The 23,554-nt window shown below is 34.4% G+C and overlaps 1 protein-coding gene across 1 annotated transcript in view; it reads left to right on the top strand.

Annotated features, from left to right (window-relative positions):
• Positions 1-23,554, top strand: part of LOC146998810 (uncharacterized) — a 58,744-nt gene that overhangs the window by 29,602 nt on the left and 5,588 nt on the right. Inside the window, exons 5-8 of the mRNA XM_085810258.1 lie at positions 5,649-5,736; positions 9,019-9,176; positions 17,133-17,300; positions 19,962-20,120. Coding sequence (XP_085666384.1) covers positions 5,649-5,736; positions 9,019-9,176; positions 17,133-17,300; positions 19,962-20,120 — 573 coding nt within the window. The remainder of the gene's footprint in view (positions 1-5,648; positions 5,737-9,018; positions 9,177-17,132; positions 17,301-19,961; positions 20,121-23,554) is intronic.

Raw genomic sequence — 23,554 nt, 5'->3', positions numbered from 1 at the left:
ACACGTTACACATGGGGAAAACCACGAAAACGCCCATGCAGCCAGCCCAGTCGCGGGATTCGAACCTCAGACCGAACTACCAGTGTTCAGCGACTTTACCGCTCGGACGCTGGTGGGAGCAGGAAAGCAGGAGAAATACCTTACAATATATTTATAACATATATTTATATACTTTTGGTGCGGCCAATTGCAACCAAAAAGGGTGTGTGTGCACATCTACGTGTTATAGCTGTCCCACGTACAAAATACGTACGTACAGATACCACGAAAATAACTCTTCTGAATCTATTTTAAATCAGCTTTATAATTTTTTGGGGGAAAAAGAGTCCTTCATTCTGTCCTTACGTACAGATGTCACGCAAAAACATCGTTAAATTACATTCGATAGTGGTCAAAATTTTCGTTGAAATATGATACCCGAAATTTTTCGCGATTACAATACTTCCTTTTAACGTCGTACAAGGAAGTAAAAATAATATTTTTATGTTATTTTATCGTGTTATACATGAATCGTATTATTAAATATTTATTCTCTTCCAAAATATTTTAATAGTTCCCCCGAAGTTTAATTTTTTTACTATTTTGCCTAAATTTAGAATCATATTATTTTAGTCTAAAAGCAGCAGTGTATTTGAGAGGGGTTGTGATTACTAAAGAAGATTTGTGAACTGAAATAAAATTCCAATCATGTGCATGCCCAAAAGTTGGAAGAAATCAGAACGCAAAAACCTGCATTTTCGCTTTAAAATGTTTTTTTATCTAATTTAGACGGTTATTCTCATATTAGGCGACATAAATATATGTCACTTAATGTAATCGCAGTTAATGCTATCATTTGAATATTGATATCGAATTACTGATGCCTTGTATCGATTTGTGATGTTCTTTTGTATACGAAAACATGGGAAATACACCGCTTATTGTGATGAAAAATTCGGTTACTAGGATAAAAATATTAGAGATTAAAATTTTTCGTCACCGAATAAGCTTAAAATGCTTTATCAAAATTACCAAATTGCGCAGAAATGTAGGCAAATAAAAAATTAAATCGCCAAACACATTAATTTCGATTTTAGTCAAATATTCAAAATTTGGAAAAAATAAAAGAATGGAAAAACTTAGTTTGATACGGATTGTGAATAACTTTAACGATTTTGAGGGTATCCAACACAGGCCCCTCTTCTCCAGGAGCAAAAAGAAGGGAAAAAAAGGTGTCTGCAGAATTTTTTCCGCCTCAAAATCCCTACACCAAACTCAGGTTGCTTTTTTCCTAAATTTAAATCTTAATATTAGCAAGTTCTCTTCTAATGAGGAATGTCCTCCGAGTATTAAGATTAGGGGTACAGCATCGCTTAAATAATTTCCAGAAACGTTATAAACCGTTCATAAGAGAACTTTTGCATAAAAACACTACGGACAGTTTATAAATAAACTTTTGGTTGTACTTAATTAAAATGCTGTAAAAATATTTCTTTATATGTTTCTAGTTACATTTATATTAAATTAGTTAAATTCGATTTCTATTTTGAAGGGCTTTTTTTACTTCTATGAAATAAAGGAAGTATTGTAATTGCGAAACATTTCGGTTATTAGATCTCAAAGGAAACATCCATTTTAACAGTTCCCGAATACAGTTTGACTATTTTTTTTTTTTTTTTTTTTTTTTTTTTTTTTTGCCTGACGACTGTACACACGGATAGAATAAAGGATTCTTTATTCCAAACTGGATAGTAAAATAGATTGAAAATGGATTTTTTTTCGTGACGTATGTATCCCATATAATTCAAAAACGATTAGCAACGGAACGTTGAAATTTTGTGTATAGAATTGCTATAACAGTAAGTTGTGCACCTCCTTTTTACTTCCTTGTACGAAGTAAAAAGGAAGTATTGTAATCGCGAAAAGTTTCAGGCAGCATATTTCAAAGAAAATATCCATTTTGACCGCTATCGAATGCAATTTAACGATGTTTTTGCGTGATATCTGTACGTAAGGACAGAATAAAAGACTCGTTTCCTCCAAAAAAATTATAAAACTGCTTTAAAATTAATTCTGAAGAGAATTTTTCGTGGCGTCTGCACGAACGTATATACGTACGTGCTTACGTACGTATCTCACATAACTCAAAAACGAGTAGCCTCAGAACGTTGAAATTTTGTATATAGGACTGCTATAACATGTTGATGTGCACCTCATATTTTGGTTGCAATTGGCCGCACCAAACGTATATAAATATTATATTTATATATATCTATATATCCATTTTATTACTCGGCATAGTAATCTCAGTTTCTTTACTCTTATATGTTTGTAAATTGTACATTTTTTGCTTTAAAAATGATTGAATTATGTTGTTCTTATCTTCCGGTTAAGGTTTTATGCCTTTCGTAATTCTGGAAGCAATATTTGTACAATTATCAACAATTTAAAAGCTGTTTAAGTGCGGTTAAGTTTTAAATAACATGGCGGACATATTTATTTACATTTGAAACAGCAGAATTGTAGATTTGCTGCCAATCTAGAGAGACTAAGCTTCGCAACAACAAAAATAACGCCTTCATTTATTATTGCGAATTAAATCATGCTTAATCCATTCTGGAACTTTTTCGAGGAAATAAGTGTTTAAGATTTACTTAATTTTTAATAATTAGTAATTTAATTTTTAATACAGATATTTTGAGCTTTTATGTATTTTTGTCCTGTCGCGAAGTGAAAACTGAATTAATTGAATGGGAAATACTCAATCGTTTGTGAAAAACTGTTTCTTTTTTGTTTTGTTTGCTTAATTTCTTTTTTACATCGTTGTAGCTTTATTATATTTGAAAAGAACATGTGGCAACGATTAGATAATTCTTTAAATGATATACATTTTGTGCATTCTGAGCTATAATATGAATGAAATATAATACTGTTAAGTGAACCTAGTGCCAGAGTGGTGTCGCAATGTTAAACAAATAGAGTGAATTTTAAAGAATGCCTTTATTCTATTGTGGTTTATGCGCTGTCGGCGAAGTAGATTTAATTAAATCCAATAAGTTTAAAAGAAATGCAAGAAACAAATGCGTATAATTTAATATTCCGTACAAGGAAGTCATGTGGTGTACACATCAGATTTTTTTTATTGCAATTGGCAGAACCAAATATGTATATATATATATATATATGTCATAATGAAAGCAAAGGAAATGACGGAACACTGTAGGTCGGTGATCTAAAGATCCATACTGAAGAAGAATTTTAATTGCGTAGTATTTAAAGAACTTGGCAGTCGAGGCAGTTTTAATTCCATTTTTATTTCCAATTGATATTTGTGGCCACAATCACTTGGCACTCTAGTCGTGCCTTTCCACAGAAGATTTACATTTTTGATATTGTTGAGATAGAAAGCAAGCCAGCGAAATTACATCTTAGCAGAGTAGAGGGCAAAAGCTGAAGTGCGTAGTTAGGCAAGATGGAGGCACGCGAAGAGAAAAGTTTTGGTTTACAAGGACAGTTTCAGTTCCCCATGATTACGTCATCAGAGCTGCGCCGATCATATATATCTTACATATATATATATATATAAGATAAAAAATATGTGAATCAAAATTATAATTTAAACTAACGGTAACCCTTTAATTTCTCCTTCTCTATTCTAAAAATCGTAATAACTTCTCTGGATTGCGTCATTTCTAGATCATTCCATTTAGTATGGCCTGCGCAGCGCAAAGCTGATGACGTAACAATGGGAAACGGAAACTTTTTAACTTAAACCAAAACTTTTCTCTTCGTGTGCTTCCATCTTGCGTAACTACGCACTTCAGCCTCGCACTTTACCCTGCTAGTATGTAATTTCGCTGTCTTGCTTGCTATTGGAATAATATCAAAAATACAAATGTTCTCTGAATAGGCACGACTGCCAAATGAATTGTGGCCACAAACGTCAACTAGAAAATAAAAATGGAATTAAAACTGCTTTGAATGCCCAGTTTTAAGATATTACGAAGTGAACATATTAGCAAACTACGCAATCGGAATGCATCCTTTTCAATATGGATCTACGTATGCGTCAACACTGTTCCGTCTTTTCCTTGCTATTATTACATATATACATACATATCTATATAAAGACATAAAGTAAGAAATTCAGGATTAATTTTTCACAAAGACCAAAAATTGAAATTCATAAGTAATAAATTTCAAATAATCCTATAAATGCAATAAACAATTTAAAAAATATTGAAAACCAAAACTCTTTAAACAAGCAATACCCCAATTCAAAAAATCAATGAAATTTAAAGATAAACGAACATAATAGAAGAGGAATTCATTCAACTTCAATGACACATCGTCAGGAGGAGGAACACTGAAATCAATTAAAATTTCTCTTTCAGAAAAATCCTTGCTTTTCTGTATGCAGAATTAGCCGATGAACCCTTTCAATGTATTTTAATTATAATAGTTCACGCGAAAATTCTGGTCCCTCCCCAAAGCAAGGAAAAAACAAAGTTAATTCTAATTATCATCTTGTACCTTAAATAACTTTATTTAAAGAATGGAAAATGTAACTGAAAAAATAAAATATTTCAGTGATAAATTCAAATCAAAATTTTACCTTTAAACAAATAGCACATAACCCAAAGAACTTAAAACGTAATGAAATTATAAAATTTTAATGAAAAGACTTAATTAAAACTCACAAGAAGTAATTAAAACCTTCGAGCACTTTTATTTAGAATACAGTCAAAGTTATGAATAAGATAGTTACAATAGTGACATATAGGTTTGCCATTTTGGCTGTATTGGCGAAACTAAAATACCTTGGCAAGAAAGTAATCGCTCAAAAGGCTAAAAATTGGAACAAAAGATGGAATTTTGAAGCCAAAAGAAAAAATTTTTAATACTTCTATGAAAGTTTTAATTTTGACAAAGAAAAAGATTACTTTAGTAATTAAAATGAAATTTAAGTAAATTCTGACTCTTTTATATACACCCACCGCCCTTACCCGGCCTTTATTTTCACAACTGTTAATCGTAGACATATAATAACAATTACAGAAGTGTTTTAAACGACGAAAATATTCATGTTTTGGAAATATCAAATTTTAAAAAATTAATTTTGAACAAATAACGAAATTTAACTTTTTGTACGGTCTCCCAGTTCCTCTACTTATGTTTGGGAAAGTTTTATACTCGTTATGAAAAAATGAAAATGTAAGAAGTTTGACTCTCATACGGCAAAATTTGATCGGGATATTTAATTTCAAGATTTGCAGTTTTTGATGTCATTCCAACTTGGCTTGAGGAATCGGTTAATTAAGTTAGACTAATTCGAAGAAATAACCCTAAATGAAGAGCAGCAAAAAATATGTACAATTCAATACGCTGTACAAGAACGTCATGTGGTGTCCACATCATACTTTTTGTTCATCGTTTAAGTTATCACTTGATTAATGTTATTTAAACAGCCGTAGACAAACATGATCATCTTTAGCGGCGCCTATTGTAGGTAGATTTTACAGTCGGACTTGTACGTATGTTTGCAGTCTGGCTGAATCAATCAAACTAAAATGCGGCGAACAAGAAAAACCAACAAAATTTTACTTCTCTATTTACATTCGGAATTATTTTACTGTGCAAAGGTTAGTGAAAAATTCTTTCCCTTTTAGATTCCTGATATGAAGTTTAGTGGTCAAACCAGTGGTTATTCGAAAGAAGAACATCAGACGAAACTGGACAAAGACTACGCAAATCTGGGTAAGAGAAATATTATGCTTCTTTTATTAATTAGCATAAGGATTCCCAATATTTTTTTTCATTCACCCCATTCAAAAGAATAGTTTTCTTCATGGAACACCCCTTACATTTTTCTTTATATTTCTCTTTAATCATAATATAACACAAATAATTTAAAAGTAACAATTACGAATAACAGTAAGAATATTGCTACATGCGTAGGGGTTCATAATGAACTGAATGCACTCAGAATCGATGAAAGCCTGATGAAATTTATTTTTCCAAAAACATTTCTGGAATTTTTCACATAAAAATATTCTTACTGCTTTTCTCGGTATGATAGGGCACAATCAGTTGTTGCCACTTGAAACTACTCTGAACGTTGAACACAATGCAATGTAAAGGACATCTAAAAAGCGAAACTGTGATCTATCAATACTCCTAACTCAAATGAAAACTATTTTTCTGTCCGGTATTATATAGTTTTCTCCTGTCATCGAGAAATTTGAATATCTTTGACTTCTCCAAACTGCTGGAAGGCATACTCAGTTACAGTTACATAGGGCTGGATATAGTTACAGCTACACGGAGTTCGGACAAAATTGTCACCAAATGTTCACGAAGCTTGGCGACTTTTGGCGATTTTTCGTTAAATCTGAGAACAAAGATTAGTCACCAAGACCATTTCCAGCTTGGCGCTATCTCGTCAGTTTGACTCATCGAGTATAATCAAATACTCCGTGTTAAATTATACTCCATGGTATGATTATACAGCCATTTACCTCAATGTTAAGTGAAGTTGAGACGTTTTCTTTTTAAATTCTACCGTTATAATATCTCTTCGGTTAATGATTGATGTGGAATTCCATTTATTATTTGTAAATATTATTGCTGCACGTGGTAGGGATCTTCTCATGTTACGATTTGCTGAAACACTTTCCACGACTGGGGAATTCTTATTTGACCATTATTACAGTAAGGTTCTTGAAGGCATATAAAGTCTGTTGGATGAAGGGAGATGTGTTAAACTAATTGGTCCATGGCTGTTTTAGCTTTTTTAAGATTCGTTTATATAAATGTTATAGGATTGGTATTGTTAGTGACTTTCACTATTGCTGTCTTTAATACTGAATTTTGTGATTATAGCATTTCACTGTTGAAGTTACTTGGCACTGAATTATAATGCTGTTTAGTTGTAAGGACTTCCTTATGCATGCTGTAATCTGTTGCGGCTCTTTTCTAATCTGTCTGTGGTAAAGGCGGCAAATGCGTAGGCTGTATGCATCGTATTTAAGCTTGCCTCGTTCGCAGTGTTGTAGAGCTTACAGTTTACACATTCTGGGATGTCAGCTCTGCACTTCATAATGGCGTGGTGCTCACCACAAAAAGCACAATACCTTCTATATTTTCACATGAGGTGTGAATGTTCGAAATATTGACATTGATTGCATCGTCTAAAGCCGTAGAACTCTGCTAAGGGACGTATGGTCCAGTTGAAGTTAGTACCCTCTTTTCTATACATGCAATTGAGGATGGCAGAGGAACACTCGGAGATCCATTTTTTAGTGATGGTGAGCCTTCCCTTTATTTTGAAGAGAGGGGGTATATCCTCTTTCTCTGCAACTGATCAACTAGTCCTGTAACTAGTAGTTCCTATGGAGGGAGAAGGTGTTATATGCTACGTAGTTGATTGAGATCTTTGATTTCCTTTACTTCGGTATTTTAATTTCGATTAAATTTTTGTTCAATTCTCAGAATTGCTTTTCGCAATATCTGAGCAGATCTTTTATATACAATTTTTTTTTTATTTCGGCAAGAGATCTTTTATTTATTTTTCAAATTTTATTAGTATGTTATGGGTTGTAAAACTCAGTGAATTAAAAGCACTTTAATGTTCTTAATTTTCTTAGCAATATAAAACCTTATTCTACAGAGGGTGTGTTTAAATATTCTTAGAGCGATTTCTTGAACATTTAATTAAGGTTTAAAATGTAAAGAATTTTTTTTATGTTTTATTTGATTTTTTTCCCCCTGGAATCGTGATTTTCATGATAGAAGGACTTTTCATAAATTTTCCAGGGGTATTCATTTCCATTACTTTCCAGAGTCCATCAATCATAGTCGATTTGTCCTTAGAAAAAGCATTTTTAAGGCACGATAGTCCACGGGTAAAAAGTCAAGGAAATTTGCAGGAATATGTTGAAAAGATTTATATGCAATACTCGTATCACGCTTCATTTTTTCAAGAAATGAGTTACGTTTCTAAGTACAACTTCTTGCTTTGTCATGATGAAGTTTCATTCTTTAAAATTCATTGGAATAAAAAAATGAAATTCCTTCAATATTTACAGACGAAATGTTAAGATACAGTACATTTACAGAAGTATTTCATTATATTTACAAAAGCTAAATTCTTGCTTCATCAACGGCCATAATATAATGTATTTATATTTATCTCCGGATAATTAGTTTTCAGACGGGATTCTACAAATTCTCCAGCGTAAAGCCACATGTCTCGGTTAAAGATGGCGAACATTATGATTTTTAATTTTTTAAGCTGTTAAGTTCAGTTTATTATTTTATTTATTGTTCCTACAGATGTATTCTTATAGATGTATAGAAGACTTATGCTACGTAGCAAAAGACTTATGCTACGCAAATGATTTCTTTGTCGGCAATTTACCAACAATTTAACGAAACATTAGAAATAATGCGTACATTTTTCGCGTATTCGTTTGGAGCCTTCTTTCCGTGTACAAGTAATGCTTGACGACTTTTCCTTTTCCGAATAATAATGCCATTCATTTTGCATTTAGAAATTTCAACAGCATGCATTTCACAACGTCTTGAATTATGGAATAGCGATATTTCTCTTCGAAAAGCGCGAAAAAAAAAAAAAGCTCTTCAATCCACAGCCTGTTTAAATGCGACATTTTGATAAAAGAATAGATTTAAAACAAGCAGACGCTATATCTTATTTCAAACAATAAGCCAGAAATTATTCTTTCTAAACATTTTTTTAATAGAAATCATTCTAAAAATGTGATAATATCGTCTGTACGTAGGAAAGGGAGGTCATGTTTTCAGCGTGTTAAAAGCGCGAAATTTTCAATTTTGGATTCTCGAATCTTAAGATTAGGATTCTCGAATCTTAAGATGCGTAGTGTTTTTCGAATTCGAATGTTGAAATTCCGAAAAGTGCTACCTGTAAGAAATGTTTCTGTGGTGACATCAGGTTTTTTTTAATTATTATTATTATTAACTGTGCTTAAAATAATCAAGGGAATCCGTATTTCTTTGCAGGCGATATTCGTTCGCTGCTAACCCCCAAAAAGCCCCAACGTCCATCAGCCTTCTCTGTGAATAGAGACAGCGAGATGGAACAGAAGACTGAAGAAATTTACGAAACCTTGCAAGTGGCGGAGGAAGAAGATCACTACACATACCTAGACGAATCGGAGGTAAGCAGATTTTCGATTACCTGGCTAAGAAATCTTCCTTACTGTGATATCGCATATAATTATTTGCTTTGTAAAAGAGGGATACAGTTAAGTCTACGACTTACGTAAATTCGCAGTTACATAAGCCTTTTCAAACTAAAACCTACCATTTAAAACTAAGGACTCCGTATATGGGATCTTTTAAATCCACTTTAAAGGATGCTTACAAAAATCATCACCATCAATTGACATACATTTAACTGTGGAAGTATCAGAAGTAAAATTGCGAAAATTAAAGAATGCAAATTCGATCTCTTTAACATATACCAAATGAAAGAGAAAAACTAAAAGTACTATTTATAACAGTATATGTGTTGATGAATGAAATTATCACATTATATGTGTTGCATGAAACGCCGTCTTTCTATAGAATGCATGAAACGCCGTCTTTCTATAGAATGCTAGGGTATTTTATAGCATGACCGACTTTTTTAGGTATCAAGTATGCAAGTATAATTTTATGAATTTTGTATACTAGCAAATAATTTTAGTGAAATTATATGTAATTTGTAGTATCTCTTGTGTAAGTAGTAGGAAAAAACTGAGAAAGCTAAGCATCGCCGGTAGAAGTAGGGGTAGTGGGGTAAGTCCATTTAATACGAGGTAAATGGTGCCGAGATAAGGCAAAGCTACCGATGGTTTTGGCGATTAATTTCACCTATTTGGCGCGAAATTTACTTTTGCATTAATCGTAAGAGCTCTTTTGTTTGAAATTATCACTATCTCGAGCGCATACCTTCAAATAACAATACTTGAACTTTCATTTCGATTGGTTAAGCGGATAGGCCGCTAGGGGTTTATATATCGGGGACTTTTCTTTATGTATATATATGCCCTGTACATGTGCATACATATATATATGTATATTCATTTAGACTTTAAAATTACCTTCTGGTAAAATAAAATCAGTAGATACGATCATCTATCTCAGAAACGAATGGAGGAGAAGTGCAGCGAGTGTTGCTATCACGGCAAATCGTTAATTCAGCTTCCACGCATCCTCGCGCAGAGCAGATTCTCAGAATAATGGTTTTTGGCAATATCAGAGCAAGAGATCTTTTATATACGCATTTTATCCCGTGCAAGCATTTTCTGAGGAGCTCAGGGTTTCCGGAGTCGCTAAATATTGGCTTGATGACCTTCCATTATTGAAAGAATAACATGTGTGTGCCTGATGTGGTCATACGTTTCGCCTTTTGCTTGGGCACGATGAAACCCACACCGGCATTCAAACCCAACTAAACAGAGTCAGTGATTTAGATTTTCACTTCTCGACAGCAGATGAAAATATGTAGCCTAAATAGCTTGCTGCATGTTTTAAAGGGATCCTAGATTTCTTTTAATGGCGACTGCCAATAAAGCCTAAAATAAAGCCATAAAATGTCTGGATCTCATAATAATATTGGCAGTTAGCCTATTTTTAGTCCCTAATGACTATCCATCACTAAGATTTTCTCCAGAGTCTATGTAAGCACCTTTCTATTATTTTCTGAATGTGCCCAATGCATTATAATTTTTCAATATCCATATTATTCTCGTAAACTTTCGATGACACTACAGTTTTGAATGCTTTTGAATCACCAAGATGTTTGACATATTGAGCAGCGTACAATATTTGAGATCGGCTGAAAATGTTTTGACACTAATGACCTCCATTCCCCCACTTGCTTCTGTAATTAGCAGTGCATGTATTTAAGTCAAGTGACTGATTTTTTGGGAGGACTTACAAAATTTAGACATAATTGCTGTGTCTGTCACTTCATTTGTATCATCACTTGCCGTTGTAATAGCTTCATTATGTGATAGAAAGTTTCTGTCATGTTCCATCCAAGGCAACGCACAAAGCTCTGTTCTCATCATTAATTAATATGCATTCTTCAGCTGTCTCTTTCATTTGTTGGGTACATACTAGTTCAGATGCAGCAGTCAAAACGTTAATGTACTGGGAAAATTCTGTGGCTGGGAGTAGTTAATTCTTTACTCCTCACAGAAATATAAAAGCTGTTCAACCGTTTCTTGTATAGAGAAAAGCATATTCAAATATCATGTTTAAATCAAACATATTTACTTTTGATTCGGTGCTTTCTCATTTATGAGTATTAAAAAATTCGAAAGAGTTACAGTTCATGTAAAATATTTGTAATTTGGATGCAATGCCGGGCACCTGGTGTTTAACAGAGGTAAACAGGCATATGTCCCGCGTCCTCCACTGTCCAGTGGCAACAAATCCTTGGAGCCGCACGAGGCCGCATCGAGAGTTTATTTAAGATTTAAGAAAGGTTTACAAGGGCAATTGTTTGACATAAGTTGATGGATTACATATGTGGTTGAGGTGACATACAAATTTCACTAACACAGATAACATTTTTACGTTTTTAAACAAATGCTTACCTCTTGGGATTCTAAATTAACTAATTAGCTATATATAATAGCAATAAAATAACACTAACTAGTAGCAGTCTAAGTGTAAAGATACGTGTTTAAGCGTAAAGTGCCGAGATACGACAGAGATTCGGCAAAAAGAACGCACTACCAGCAATAAAAACAGTTGCAGTTAACTTTACTGTTGCCAATTCTTCAATCATAAAGAAGTACAAAACGTTCAACAGAGATAATAATATATGCAGAGCATTAACTGAGTGGCTATGTGGGAAGAGAGGTTTGTTTACATTAGCTAGTTGTTTAAATGGTGTAAAAACTGTGAAGTGCCTTCAAAAAGAATGACAAATTACAAATTCTAATACTTCTATTGTTTTGATAAACAAGTGTGATACGTCTTTGGAAATATAAAACTATTTAATGCAACTAAAAAAAAAATCTATGTTTTGGTCGAATTTCACTTACCTGGTTCCCTTAGAAAAAGTTTAATGATCTTAAAAGATTAAACAACAAGCATTTCTATTCAGGTTATCGTGAAAAGTGTTAAGCAATATTTTTTCTCCCAAAATAGAGATTTTATTCCTAGAATCTTATAGAATTCGTGTTCTAGAAAACACAAGCAAGCTTCTGCTTTGACGCGCAGTCATTTCGTAATATTCTTTGCATTCATTAAAAATGAAAAACACTTTGAATTTTTTGTACGATTACCAGATTATGATTCTAAAGCAGAGAATATTAGTAACATATTTTGAGGCTTTCAAAATTTATAAATTACCTGTGTGAAAATTATTTCAGCATATCAAACTTAACAAACCTATAAATTAAAGACACGAATAAATCAGAAATCAGTATTCTTGACTGTAATTTAAGGAGAAAAATCAACTTTGAATTATTCCAATTAATTACGCAACTGATCTGTCACTGTTAATTGAACATGACTTCAAAAATCGCAAATTTTGAAATTAAATATTCTGGTCAAGTTTCTATCATACGGCAGTCAAACTTCTTATAAATTTATTTTTTCGTAACGCTTTTCTCGGACTCAGAGTCCTGCTTAAGTAAGTAGTTTATGGGCTACAAGTAAAGTAACACTTCCGACTGAATTTTACTGAAAAAATTAATCAAGTCTTTAGACTCTTACAGCTCTAGAATTACTACTACTATTTTCTGCAATATTTGGATTACTAGGGAAGAATTCGCTATCTTTCATAAATCAAGCGGCCAGTGGGTGACAGAGCATAGCTGCATGCTTCGTCCGCTGAAGTTTCTGCACAATTTCTTCTCTCGCTCGCAACTCGGTCACTCTTGTTTCGGAAACACAGTTTCGGTCTAGCTGCTTTGACAGCATCGAGGATTCAATTTTGGAATACGCAATTCGTGTATACATGGAGATAGATTTGAATCTAGCTATATATCAATCATATCGTCTGTTTCACGCACGAGCGTGAAGTGTTGGAATAATTCTGAAATAATATTAAATGAGATTTTTCCCCCTCTTTCCCGAAATAATTTTTTTGCTTCGCATGAAAGAAAGATAGATTGCTAAATAGATATTATGGATATCGGCTTCCTAATTAATGGATTTGAAAAATAGATATATGAATGGTGTATGTAGCTGGATTTTCTGAGGATAATGTTGTTGCAAAGTTTGCATATTTATTTGACTGTATTTTAATTTTTGTTTAGTTTTACAGGCCCTTTTTATTTATTGGACTAGCAGCTAGAGTGGCCAGCTCTCTAAAGTAGTTTTTATAAAAAAAGAAAAATATATGCATGATGATTTTAACGAATCCAGCTTGTGCCATTTCATTTGCTTGTGTCATGTGTGTATTTAATATTTCTAGTTAGACATCTCACGATTTAAATGCATTTTTATTTAAATGAAAAAGACTGAAAGATGTAGGAAGAAAATGTACAAAAAAAAAAAAAAAAAAAAATGTAGAAAAAGCATTCGTAAGAGCTGCGATCATTGCTTTTAAATCACTTGGTTTGCAATGGGATATCAAGCTTACACTTTAATAATTTTCACTTTAGTGTCTAATTTAGCGTTAGTGTACACTGTACACTTATAGCAGCACGATGGTGCATGGAAGATAAAAGTATTTTATTTAGGGCAGTGGCAACACGTTGCGTTTAAATATCGGAATTTGTTGATTAAAATTGAACCTTGCTTTTTTCCCAATGGCAACAGTCTCGAGGCAGTGGAGATAAAAATATTTTATTTAGAACAGTGGTGTCACTTCCTCTCAAATCGTTGAGTTTGTTAGTCAAAAAGGCATTAAATTGGTATAAATATGAAATAAATTAAACTGGAAATTTAAAATTCTAGCTTCGTGGTGCATTGAAATATAGAAATGTAAATGAATGAAAAACTTTTAATTATATCAGCAATATTTGTGAAATCTGTGACTTTAAAATAGGATATTTAAAATAATGTTTCTCGATGAGATTCAAAGCTGAAAGTTAACAAGCATACTTTTAATGAATCTCTAATGATTCATACTTAATTTGGAGTCTCTTCTTGTTATCTATTTGAGGCAAGTCCCCAGGGACAGACGGAGCTATCCGAATAGGCGCCGATGCCTGTGACATTGTTTTGTAATCTAACTATCGATGATTTAAAGAATATGAAACATTATAATATCATAATAGGAGAGGGAAAGAAATGTTTTAGATATGCCGGCAAATTTAGGCAACTCTTCTCCTAGATTAAGACCTTCACATGGACATAATGATATCCACATACTGCTTTCTTCATAGTACTAAACTTCAAAAGGGTGCCATCAAATTTGTTCTATTATGCCAGGGCTCTCTCATGTCTTGGCGAGCGAATAGTAGGTTTGATAAAGTCACCGACACCACTGTGCCCATTCGTGAATCTTCATCATAATTTAGGAGTAATCAACAATGGGTGTCCCGGCACGCTTGATGAAGGTTGCTTTCTTTGCGATACCGAACTTTTTAAAGATGCCAGAAAATTTGTTCCTTTATGTCAGGGTGCTATCGTGTCTTGGCGAGCGACGATCAGCTTGAAAAGGTGCCAGTAACCTTTTGTAAACGTTCTGACTGTTCGCCAAATTTAAGACTTTTACAGGAGTAATTTTCACATGAGTGTCCCGGCACCCTTGACGAGGTTTCTTTTCTTCAGGATACCGAGCTTCATACGAGGGCCGTAAAATTTGCTCCTTTATGTCAGTGTTCTTGTGTCTTGGAGAACGATGACCAATTCGAAAATGTGCCGACACCCTTTGCAGCTTGTGTACCAAGTTTAAAACTTTTACACAAACGACCTTCACATCGGTGTCTCAGCACCCTAGACGAGGGTTGCTTTTTTTGCGATACCAAACTTCCTACGGATGCTAGTAGAACACTTCCCTTCATATCAGGGTGCTGTGTTTGGCCAGCGACGATCAATTTGAAAAGATTCCAGCACCCTTTTTGCCCTTTTCTGACTGTTAACCAAGTTTAAGATATTTATACAAGTGACCTACCTACACACAGGTATCCCGACAGCAGAGGATTTGCTTCCTTTGCGATACTAAAGTTCAAAAGTGTGCCGTCAAATGTGTAATTTTATGTCTGGGCTCCCTTGTGTCTTTGCGAGGGATGATCGACTTGATAAAGCGTTCGTGGCCCAAGTTTAAGAGTAACCTTCACATGGGTGTCTCGGTACCCTTGATGAATGTTGCTTTCTATGCGATAACGAACTTCGAAGGATGACAGCAAATCTGTTCCTTTACACCCGGGCGCTCTGTCTTGACGAGAGATGGTTAAGTTGAAAAGGTGTCAGTACCTTTTGTGCACATTTATGATTAATTACCAAGTTTGAGACTTTTACACTCGTGACTTTCGGTTACAGCCGAAAACTATCGCGGGCGAAACCGTCGCGGAGAAAACATCGCAGTTCTAAAATATCGGGGTACAAAATATCGTGATCGAAAATAAAGCGGTTCTAAAACTTCGCAGTTTAAAAAACATCGTCGTCGAAATTAAAGAGGTAAAGAATTAAAGTACCTACAAATCATCGCATGACGATAACATCGCACACATGCGTTTTTCAAATCGCATAGTGACATATTATGTAACTGACTTTTGTCATAACTAACAAATCGACATCTAAAAAATTGATTGCTCACTATACATGAAAATGTAAATGACATTTTAAAAATAAAAGGGAAACAAAACAACATGTAATTTTCATTAAAACAACATCAGATTAACAAATGTGGAAGAAAATAATTTGATCATTAACTAAGTAATTTTTATAGAGGTAACCTCATGCAGTAATTTATCTTTCTTTTTCTAATCATTTTTAGACTATATTTTTAATGAAAAATTATCAGTTAAACTTCATAAAAAGCGCAATTTATTAATGACCTTTGCTAATTAACTATATAAATTTTAAATTCTACTAAGCTTTTTAAGTTGCATTAATTTTCTACTCATTTTCAATTTTTAAATGCTTAAGTTTCCTTCTTATTTTTTCAACAAAAATTTATTAGCTCCTTCAAATATATAAAATATAGAAGTAAAAGAATCCATCTTTCCTTCTTGCGCTCTATGATCTTTATACGAATCCAGCTATGATGAATCCAGCTCTCTATGATCTTGCGCTCTATGCATTTACAACTTTCAGAAACTGAAAACGCGTCTGTGCGATGTTATCGTCATGCGATGATTTGTAGGTACTTTATTTCTTACCACGATATTTTTTGACGACGATGTTTTTAAACCGAAGTTTTTGAACCGCTTTATTTTCTTCTACGATATTTTGTCCCACGATGTTTTCTTTTTTGCCATGTTTTCTCCCACGATGTTTTGTACCACGACGTTTTCGCCTTGCTTTGTTTTCTCCGCCACGCTTTCGTCCGCGACGTTTTCGGCGGACACTTAACCTTCATATGGGTGTCCTGGAACACTTGCCGAGGGTTCGCTTTCTTTGCGATAGCGAACTTCATAAGGGTGCCGTCAAATTTGTTCCTTTATGTTAGAGCGCTCTTTTATCTTTAGGAGCGATGATTGATTTGAAGAAGGTGCCGACACATTTGCGCTCGCTGGTGACTAGATTTTTACACGGGGAAACCTTCAGATGGATATCCCAGCAGCCTTGACAAGGGTTGCTTACTTCAGGATATCAAGCTTCATAAGCGTGCCATAAAATTTTTTCTCTTATGTCAAGGCGCCCCTGTGTCTTCGTGAGCAATCGCCCACTGCTGTCGCCCATTAGCTGTTCTGTTGGAGATTGTTTAAGAATTTGCCCGAGCGACCTCCATATGAGTATGTCGGAACCCTTCATGAGGGTTACTTTCATCACGATGAAGAATTTCATAAGGGTGCTGAAAAATTTGTTTCTTTACACTAGGGTGCTCTTGTCATCGTATGAATTTAAAAGGTGCCGGTGACTTAAAAATTTGCTGGCGCATTTTTTCAAGTTACCGATCATACCAATCCTATCCGCATACGTTCATTCATCGTTAATTGAACTGTATATGCAAAATAATGCATTTATAATTACACAATTTTGGTATTTTTTCTCAGATCAAGGCAATCAAAAACGCCGAAGGAGTGGCGAGCAGACCAGAACCGAAGGCCAAGACAGGTATTGTGGATCTACAAATCACCGACAGGCCTTGGCTTGACTTACAGACCAGCTACGCAGCCATTGCAGCAGCTAATTACGAATCTCTGGCTGAACTCATAACCGCGGTAAGAGTGTCAGGAAACAGATTTTAAACTAGAGACAGTTGTATGTCAATCAATTGAGTGATCTTATTATTAATTTGGTTTTACTGTTACTTTCGTTAACTCTCGCCAGTATAAAAATTAGTACATATAATGTTTCTCTTATATTTCCCGCAAACAGCGGATATTGAGTTTCTGTTATCGTATTACAGACGATGCAATCGCGGTTAATATTATCATTCGGATATTGTTATCGAAGTGCTCAAGTCCCGCCAGCTTGTATACGAAAACGTGAAAAATACATAACTTATTCTGATCAACAGTTGGTTAGTAGGATCAAACTATTATAGAATAAATTTTTTAAACTAAAATAAAGTCGCGAAACAAAGTTAGACTTAATTTTAAAAATTTCCTAGCGACAGAAAATTATAGCCAAGTGAGGGATGAACTCGCCAAACAGCTTGGTTTCGATTTCAGTCAACCATTTAAAATTGGGGAAAATGTAACCTTAGTGTGACGTAGATTTTGAATCACGCTATGGACTTTGAGAGCGATAAGTTTCAAGTCTTGCTTCTACAGGAACCTTCTGCAGAATTTTTTCACTTTGAAGAGAAATCACTAAAAACGTCTATGACAAACTAAGATTACTTTTTTGCTTAATTTAAAATTTAATGTTCATTCGGTTAATGTAATCAAAATAGCCGTGGACAAAAGTATTCACAACTGAACAACGCCTACTGTAATTTAGATAGATCTATCAGATGGGCTGAAGGTCGCTTCCATCGCCCATTCGAAAATAGAAGTGATAGAACTATAAAAAGAAAGGGAACTTTCAGTCTTTTAAACTTTGCGTGAATTTTGCTTGCGTACTCAGCTGTGAAAATTTTCAACAGTCTTAGATACTTTAATTTATTTATGTCAGTTCTCCTCTCACTTTTAGCATTATAATACAATTCTTTATTTCTATAGTAGAGTGAAAAGTAGCTCGACAAAATAAGGACAGCCTATTCTGCTAGTATTAAATTAAATGTTATCACTTTTTGCTGAGCATTGCTGTGGATGGAACTGAGGATATTAGGCTTGGGTAAAATAAAACTAATACTTTTGTAATCATTTTATGTTAAAGTCATTTTGAACTCGTACATAAACTCATTCCGTTTTTAGTAGAGGCGAAATATTTAATATGTAACATGTAATAATTTATTGTATTAAACAGTATTTCAGTTCTCAAACCAAGCAACTGCAATTTTAAGTTTCATAGAAAAAAACTAAAAATTTTAGGTGTTATCAAATGTTAGAATTTTGAGAACTAGCTGAGCTATCTGCAAAACAGCCGAGTGAAAAAACAAGGTCTAAAACTTTTCAACTGAAAATGCTCAGCTGAATATATTTTAAAAATTAAATTTACATTAATTTATATCACTTACATCAGCTATGTGGTTATAATATTCATTCATTCATTCATTCATTACAAATTATGCCGAAATATTGCATTTGATGCAACGTGTCCGGCTCATGACAAGTATGCCCGAGGGGCACATGACATATTAGTGTCTGGACCGAGTGATAGGAGGCAATAGGAAATGGGAGAAAAAGGGGGTGACCACTGGACGCCACAAGCAGAGAATCGAACTTAAAGCCCAAGACCAGGAGAGGCAGCAAGATGTGGAGTGTCAGAGTTAAAGTTGTTCATGATAGGTATGCTAAGAAAAAACATGATATGTTTGCAAATACAATTTTATTACATAAAATAAATACAAAAGAAAGTACAATAAGTGAGCATATACAAATACAAAATACAAAAGAATTCGAGTTGCAATACGAAAGTTTATGTACAATATATACAGAAAAGATGATGTTGTATGAAAAGACTGATTAAGTAGGAAAATTAGTGTCCCTGGTGAGGAAGGCCGCTAAAGGTCTGATTTTGACATCTTCAGGAAACACGGTATAGTCGAAAACTTTAAAGTATTTCATGTGCGAGCAGTTTCTCGCCTTATCAAAAAATTTCCGATTTGCATTATGGAGGAAATTCTCGATATTCTCTATTTTTAAATCTCTATGGAGAGTTTCACTAGAAACATAAAAATGAGCATTCGTGATCTGTCTTAAAAATTTGTTTTGTGTGATCTGTAATTTCTTGAGGTCATTTTTCGAATAAGTCGCCCAGGCTGGAGACGCGTAAGAAAAGATAGGCCGAATAATGGTAGTATAAATATGCCTCTTTCTTCGTAAGTCAAGTTTTGAATTTTTTCCGATTAATGGAATAAGATCTCTGATAGCCGCAACTGTTTTGCCTCTGACTTTTTGGTTATAATATAAAAGCGAAATAAATATATTTATTATTAAAATGTATAATCTGACTGGTTGGTAACGGCTCACTTTGTTAAGTAAGAATACGAATCTGAAAGGCAAATTAAAGATCTTTGTTACATCGAAAGAGATACTTGGGAAACTGGCTATTTGCCAAGAGATGTAAAAATTAAGTAAAACATGTTACATTAAATGCAATAGGAATACTTGTCAGGTCACGCGAATGATAAATGTGACGGTAGCGTAATGTAACGATCTAAAAGCTGTTTGAAATACTTTATTGAAAATGTTTCTATTATTATTTTTACTTGTCTTGCCTAAAATTCAAAAAATAAATAAATAAATAATTTCCGTTTTTTTATTCTTTTTCAGTCATTGAACGAGAGTGTTGAATATTTCCAAAAAGACGGAAAGTCTCTGAAGTGGAAAGACTTCAGCTTAGAGAGCGAGAAATGTGTTCAGATCACGCAAGACCGGTCGGTATACAACGCAGTGTACAAGAACCATGGCCCAGACAAAGTAACACTGATGGTAAACCTTTTCCCCTTTAAAAAGGCATAATATGTGAAAATGAAGACTTATTTCGCAGCCTGAACTGCCATTGAGCAAAGTTTCCATCGCATATGCTTTGACGAAATTTGGCGACAATTAAAATTAATTTGGCGAATATTAAAAAGCAAAATGGCAACCTTCAAAAAATGAGAAACCTCGGCATGAGAACATCAAAAGTAACATTTATTGAGCAATTGTAACATTTATTTACATTTACTTGATTCTCATGGCTTCCTTTATCAAAACGGCGCCAATACTATCGCCATGTTTAAACTACCCGCGTATATTTTTTTTAATGGCCATTTTAGGCTTTACGCTTTTACTAAAGCCAGAAGCGGCGGTCATTTTATTATAAAGGCACCTAACAGGCGGCCATCGTTATCTTCTGTGAAGGAGAAAACAATTTTACATCTGTGCCTTCTCCGGGATTCGAACCCGGACCCTTCGGTATGGCAGTCCGACTCTTCGCATGTAGCTTGGGGCTTCCATATCTCCGCGATTTCTTTTAATATGGCATTAAATGGCTTATCTTTCCCAAAAAATTTCCGTCACATGAATTCGGAAAGATACGATTCTAGATGATGTCAAGCCGTACCCCTTTGCATTTTGTTTTAACAGATTAAATGTGGAATAACTCAAAATGTTATTCCACATTTTGAGTGTGAGCATCCGTTGGCTGTAACCAGCCTTTTCAAGCTCGCCTGTCTTATAGGCTCGCCAACAATTTGAATATATTGTCGACCCTTCCACTATATGGTCTTGGCGAGCCGTTCTTCTTTGTCTTTTGTTTCGCTATTTGGCCGCAGCTTCCCTATAAATAATTTCATTATGCGGTCAGTTTTGCACTTTTGCTCAGTATTCATACAAAATTCTGTTCTCCTTTAATTCCTGCTTCTTTTTCAGTTGATATCAAGTTAAATGCAATTAATATTTTAGAGGGAAAATTAATGAGGAAGAAAAACGATATTACGAAGAACCGATTCAAATTCAAAAAGTTAAAGCTGTCAACATTTAAAAAGGAAATAATTAACAATAGAACGATACCACGAGGTAAAAAATGAACTTGAAAGTAATAATAATAAAAAATGTGGCGCATAAAAATATCACAAAAATTACTGGTTCTTTTCTAATTTATTATGAGTTAAAATGTTAAACATTTTAGAAGAAAAAGAATTACTGAATCGATGATATTATGCCGACAATATCGCACTCAAACCAGTCGGAAGATCAAACCGGTTGCAGGTTTAAAATCTGGGAATTCTATATACCTGTCGATTATTCTTCCGATTCTGATGATAGGCAGAGGTGGCCACTTTAACCCTGAGCTATCGTAATACTTTTCCTGAACAGTAGCTGATAGCTCGTAGTTAATCTGGCCGGCGCGGGGAGCTATAAAACATTGGTGCCGATGCATTTTTTCAAGTTACTTTTCTTTCGCCACAGCGTAAGAATGCTATGGCATACAGGCGAAAAGTTGCTGGCATCGTTATGAAGTTCAATATCGTGTGGTAACCGTCATCAAACTGCCGAAAAGCACACGTGAATATCTTAATCTTGGCGAACAACTATCAACTTGCACAAAGGTTTCGACTTTCTTCAGTTTGACAACCGTTCATCCAGACGCAACGGTGCCCTGACACAGAGACACAAATGTGTTCAGAGGTATAGCTAGGGTTTTTAGCCCTCGGGAGCAACTGAAGATTTTGCGCCCACTTCTGTTTACCAAGAACAACATTTTATTCTAAATTTCTTAATTACAATTTGGCGCCCTCTCGATGTTGCGCCTGGGAAGAGATTCCCCCCTTGCCCTAGCTACGCCACTGAATGTGTTGGCACCCTTATGAAGTTCGCTATCGTGAAGAAACCAGCCCTGATGAAGGCTGCCGAGAAGCCCGTGTGAAGGTCTTACTCTTAGCAAACAGTAGAAAGGTGCAGGCACCTTTTCAAATAACAGTCTCTTGTCAAGACACAATATTGCCTTGACATAAAGCAAATGTGTTGGCACCCTTATGAAGTTTGGTACCATGAAGAAAGCAACCCTCATCAAGGTTACAAAGGCATTCTTGAAGAGTAATAGTTTATTTGCATGAAGGTGTCGGCATCTTTAACATTTTATTAAATCATCAAGTGGCGGGAAGCGAAAATTCCTTGCTTTTATGCAACAGAGTAAAAAATTAGATCCATGAATTATGAATTTTCCACGATTTAACGATAATGGAGTTAAGACGTTCAATTCAACGCAGTTACCAATCTTTCTATTTTTTTTTTTTGGAAAATGTCGTTGATTTGATGTGCAATTTCAAATGCCATGGAGAAAACAAATGCAGTGCAGTAATGATGACATGAGTTAAAATCGCTAATGGGGGTGCGGTTGGCAATGGCAATTGAAATGCTTATTTGAAAGCAACAGACTAAGCTATTATCACGTTTATGGTTGTACCTTATTGTAAACTAATCTTTCAGTTCATTCTAGGTGGACATCGTGCCGTCAGCTGCCTACTCCGTACATATATTAATTTACTTAATGCTTTTTTTTTTTTTTGTTTTTTTGTTGCTGTTTTTAATTATATTTAATATTATGATTAATCCAGCACTCATTTAATGTATTCCACAATTTGTAATGTATTTGATCATCTTTACATCTGTACCTGATTATTATAGCACATCCTTAATATAACTGTTTGCCTAACATGTACGATAATAGTGAAAAGTGTTCCGCTTAGCCTCAGCAATCCCGTCCATGCACCTTCATTCCATATTCTGGTCCTTATATCAATGTTCCTCGTTTCGTGGCCAATCCCCGGAGGACACAGTACTAAGCTCTTTATTTATATTTATTCATGCATTTATTTTTAATTCCATCGACGGGATTAAACAGGCTGAAAAGCACCTAATCCAGTGGGCCAGCTGTTCCGTCGATGGTGAAAAGAAAGAAAGTTCATTCTAGGTAGAGGGTATCAGTTTATATCTAGCTTTTACAAGTGTTGCGTTGTGTTGTATGTGCAACTCAAATTGTCGAATGAGAAGAAAAGAAGAAAAGAAAATTTGAAAGGATTGAGATTTTAATGTCACACCAGAGGATTTGTTAAGGTTTTTTTATGCTCTCGCTGAGCATCGCAGGTTACTCACCAGCTCTTGGACTCACTCCTGCTAACACATTTTTTTTTTTTTTTTGTCTTTCTAGCTGTACTATTAAGACTTGCATCTGTACTATTATTAAGGTGCAGCTGTACTATTATTATTGTGACTTCTTCGCATTTACGCCACATAAAATTCAACACCAAAATCACAAAATATTGTTAACTGCATATGGGTTAGTAATGGATTGAATGCACACAGAACCAATGATAGCTTGATAAAATTTGTTTTCCGAAAGGAAATACTTTACAGTTCTGGAAGTTTTCACAAAAGTA

The sequence above is a fragment of the Stegodyphus dumicola genome, chromosome 2 (assembly GCF_044657685.1).
Source record: "Stegodyphus dumicola isolate Sdum_Otavi_A_Nest chromosome 2, ASM4465768v1".
NCBI classification, from domain to species: domain Eukaryota; kingdom Metazoa; phylum Arthropoda; class Arachnida; order Araneae; family Eresidae; genus Stegodyphus; species Stegodyphus dumicola.
The sequence above is the reverse complement of the archived record's forward strand: the minus strand, read 5'-3'. Positions and strand labels throughout refer to the sequence as shown.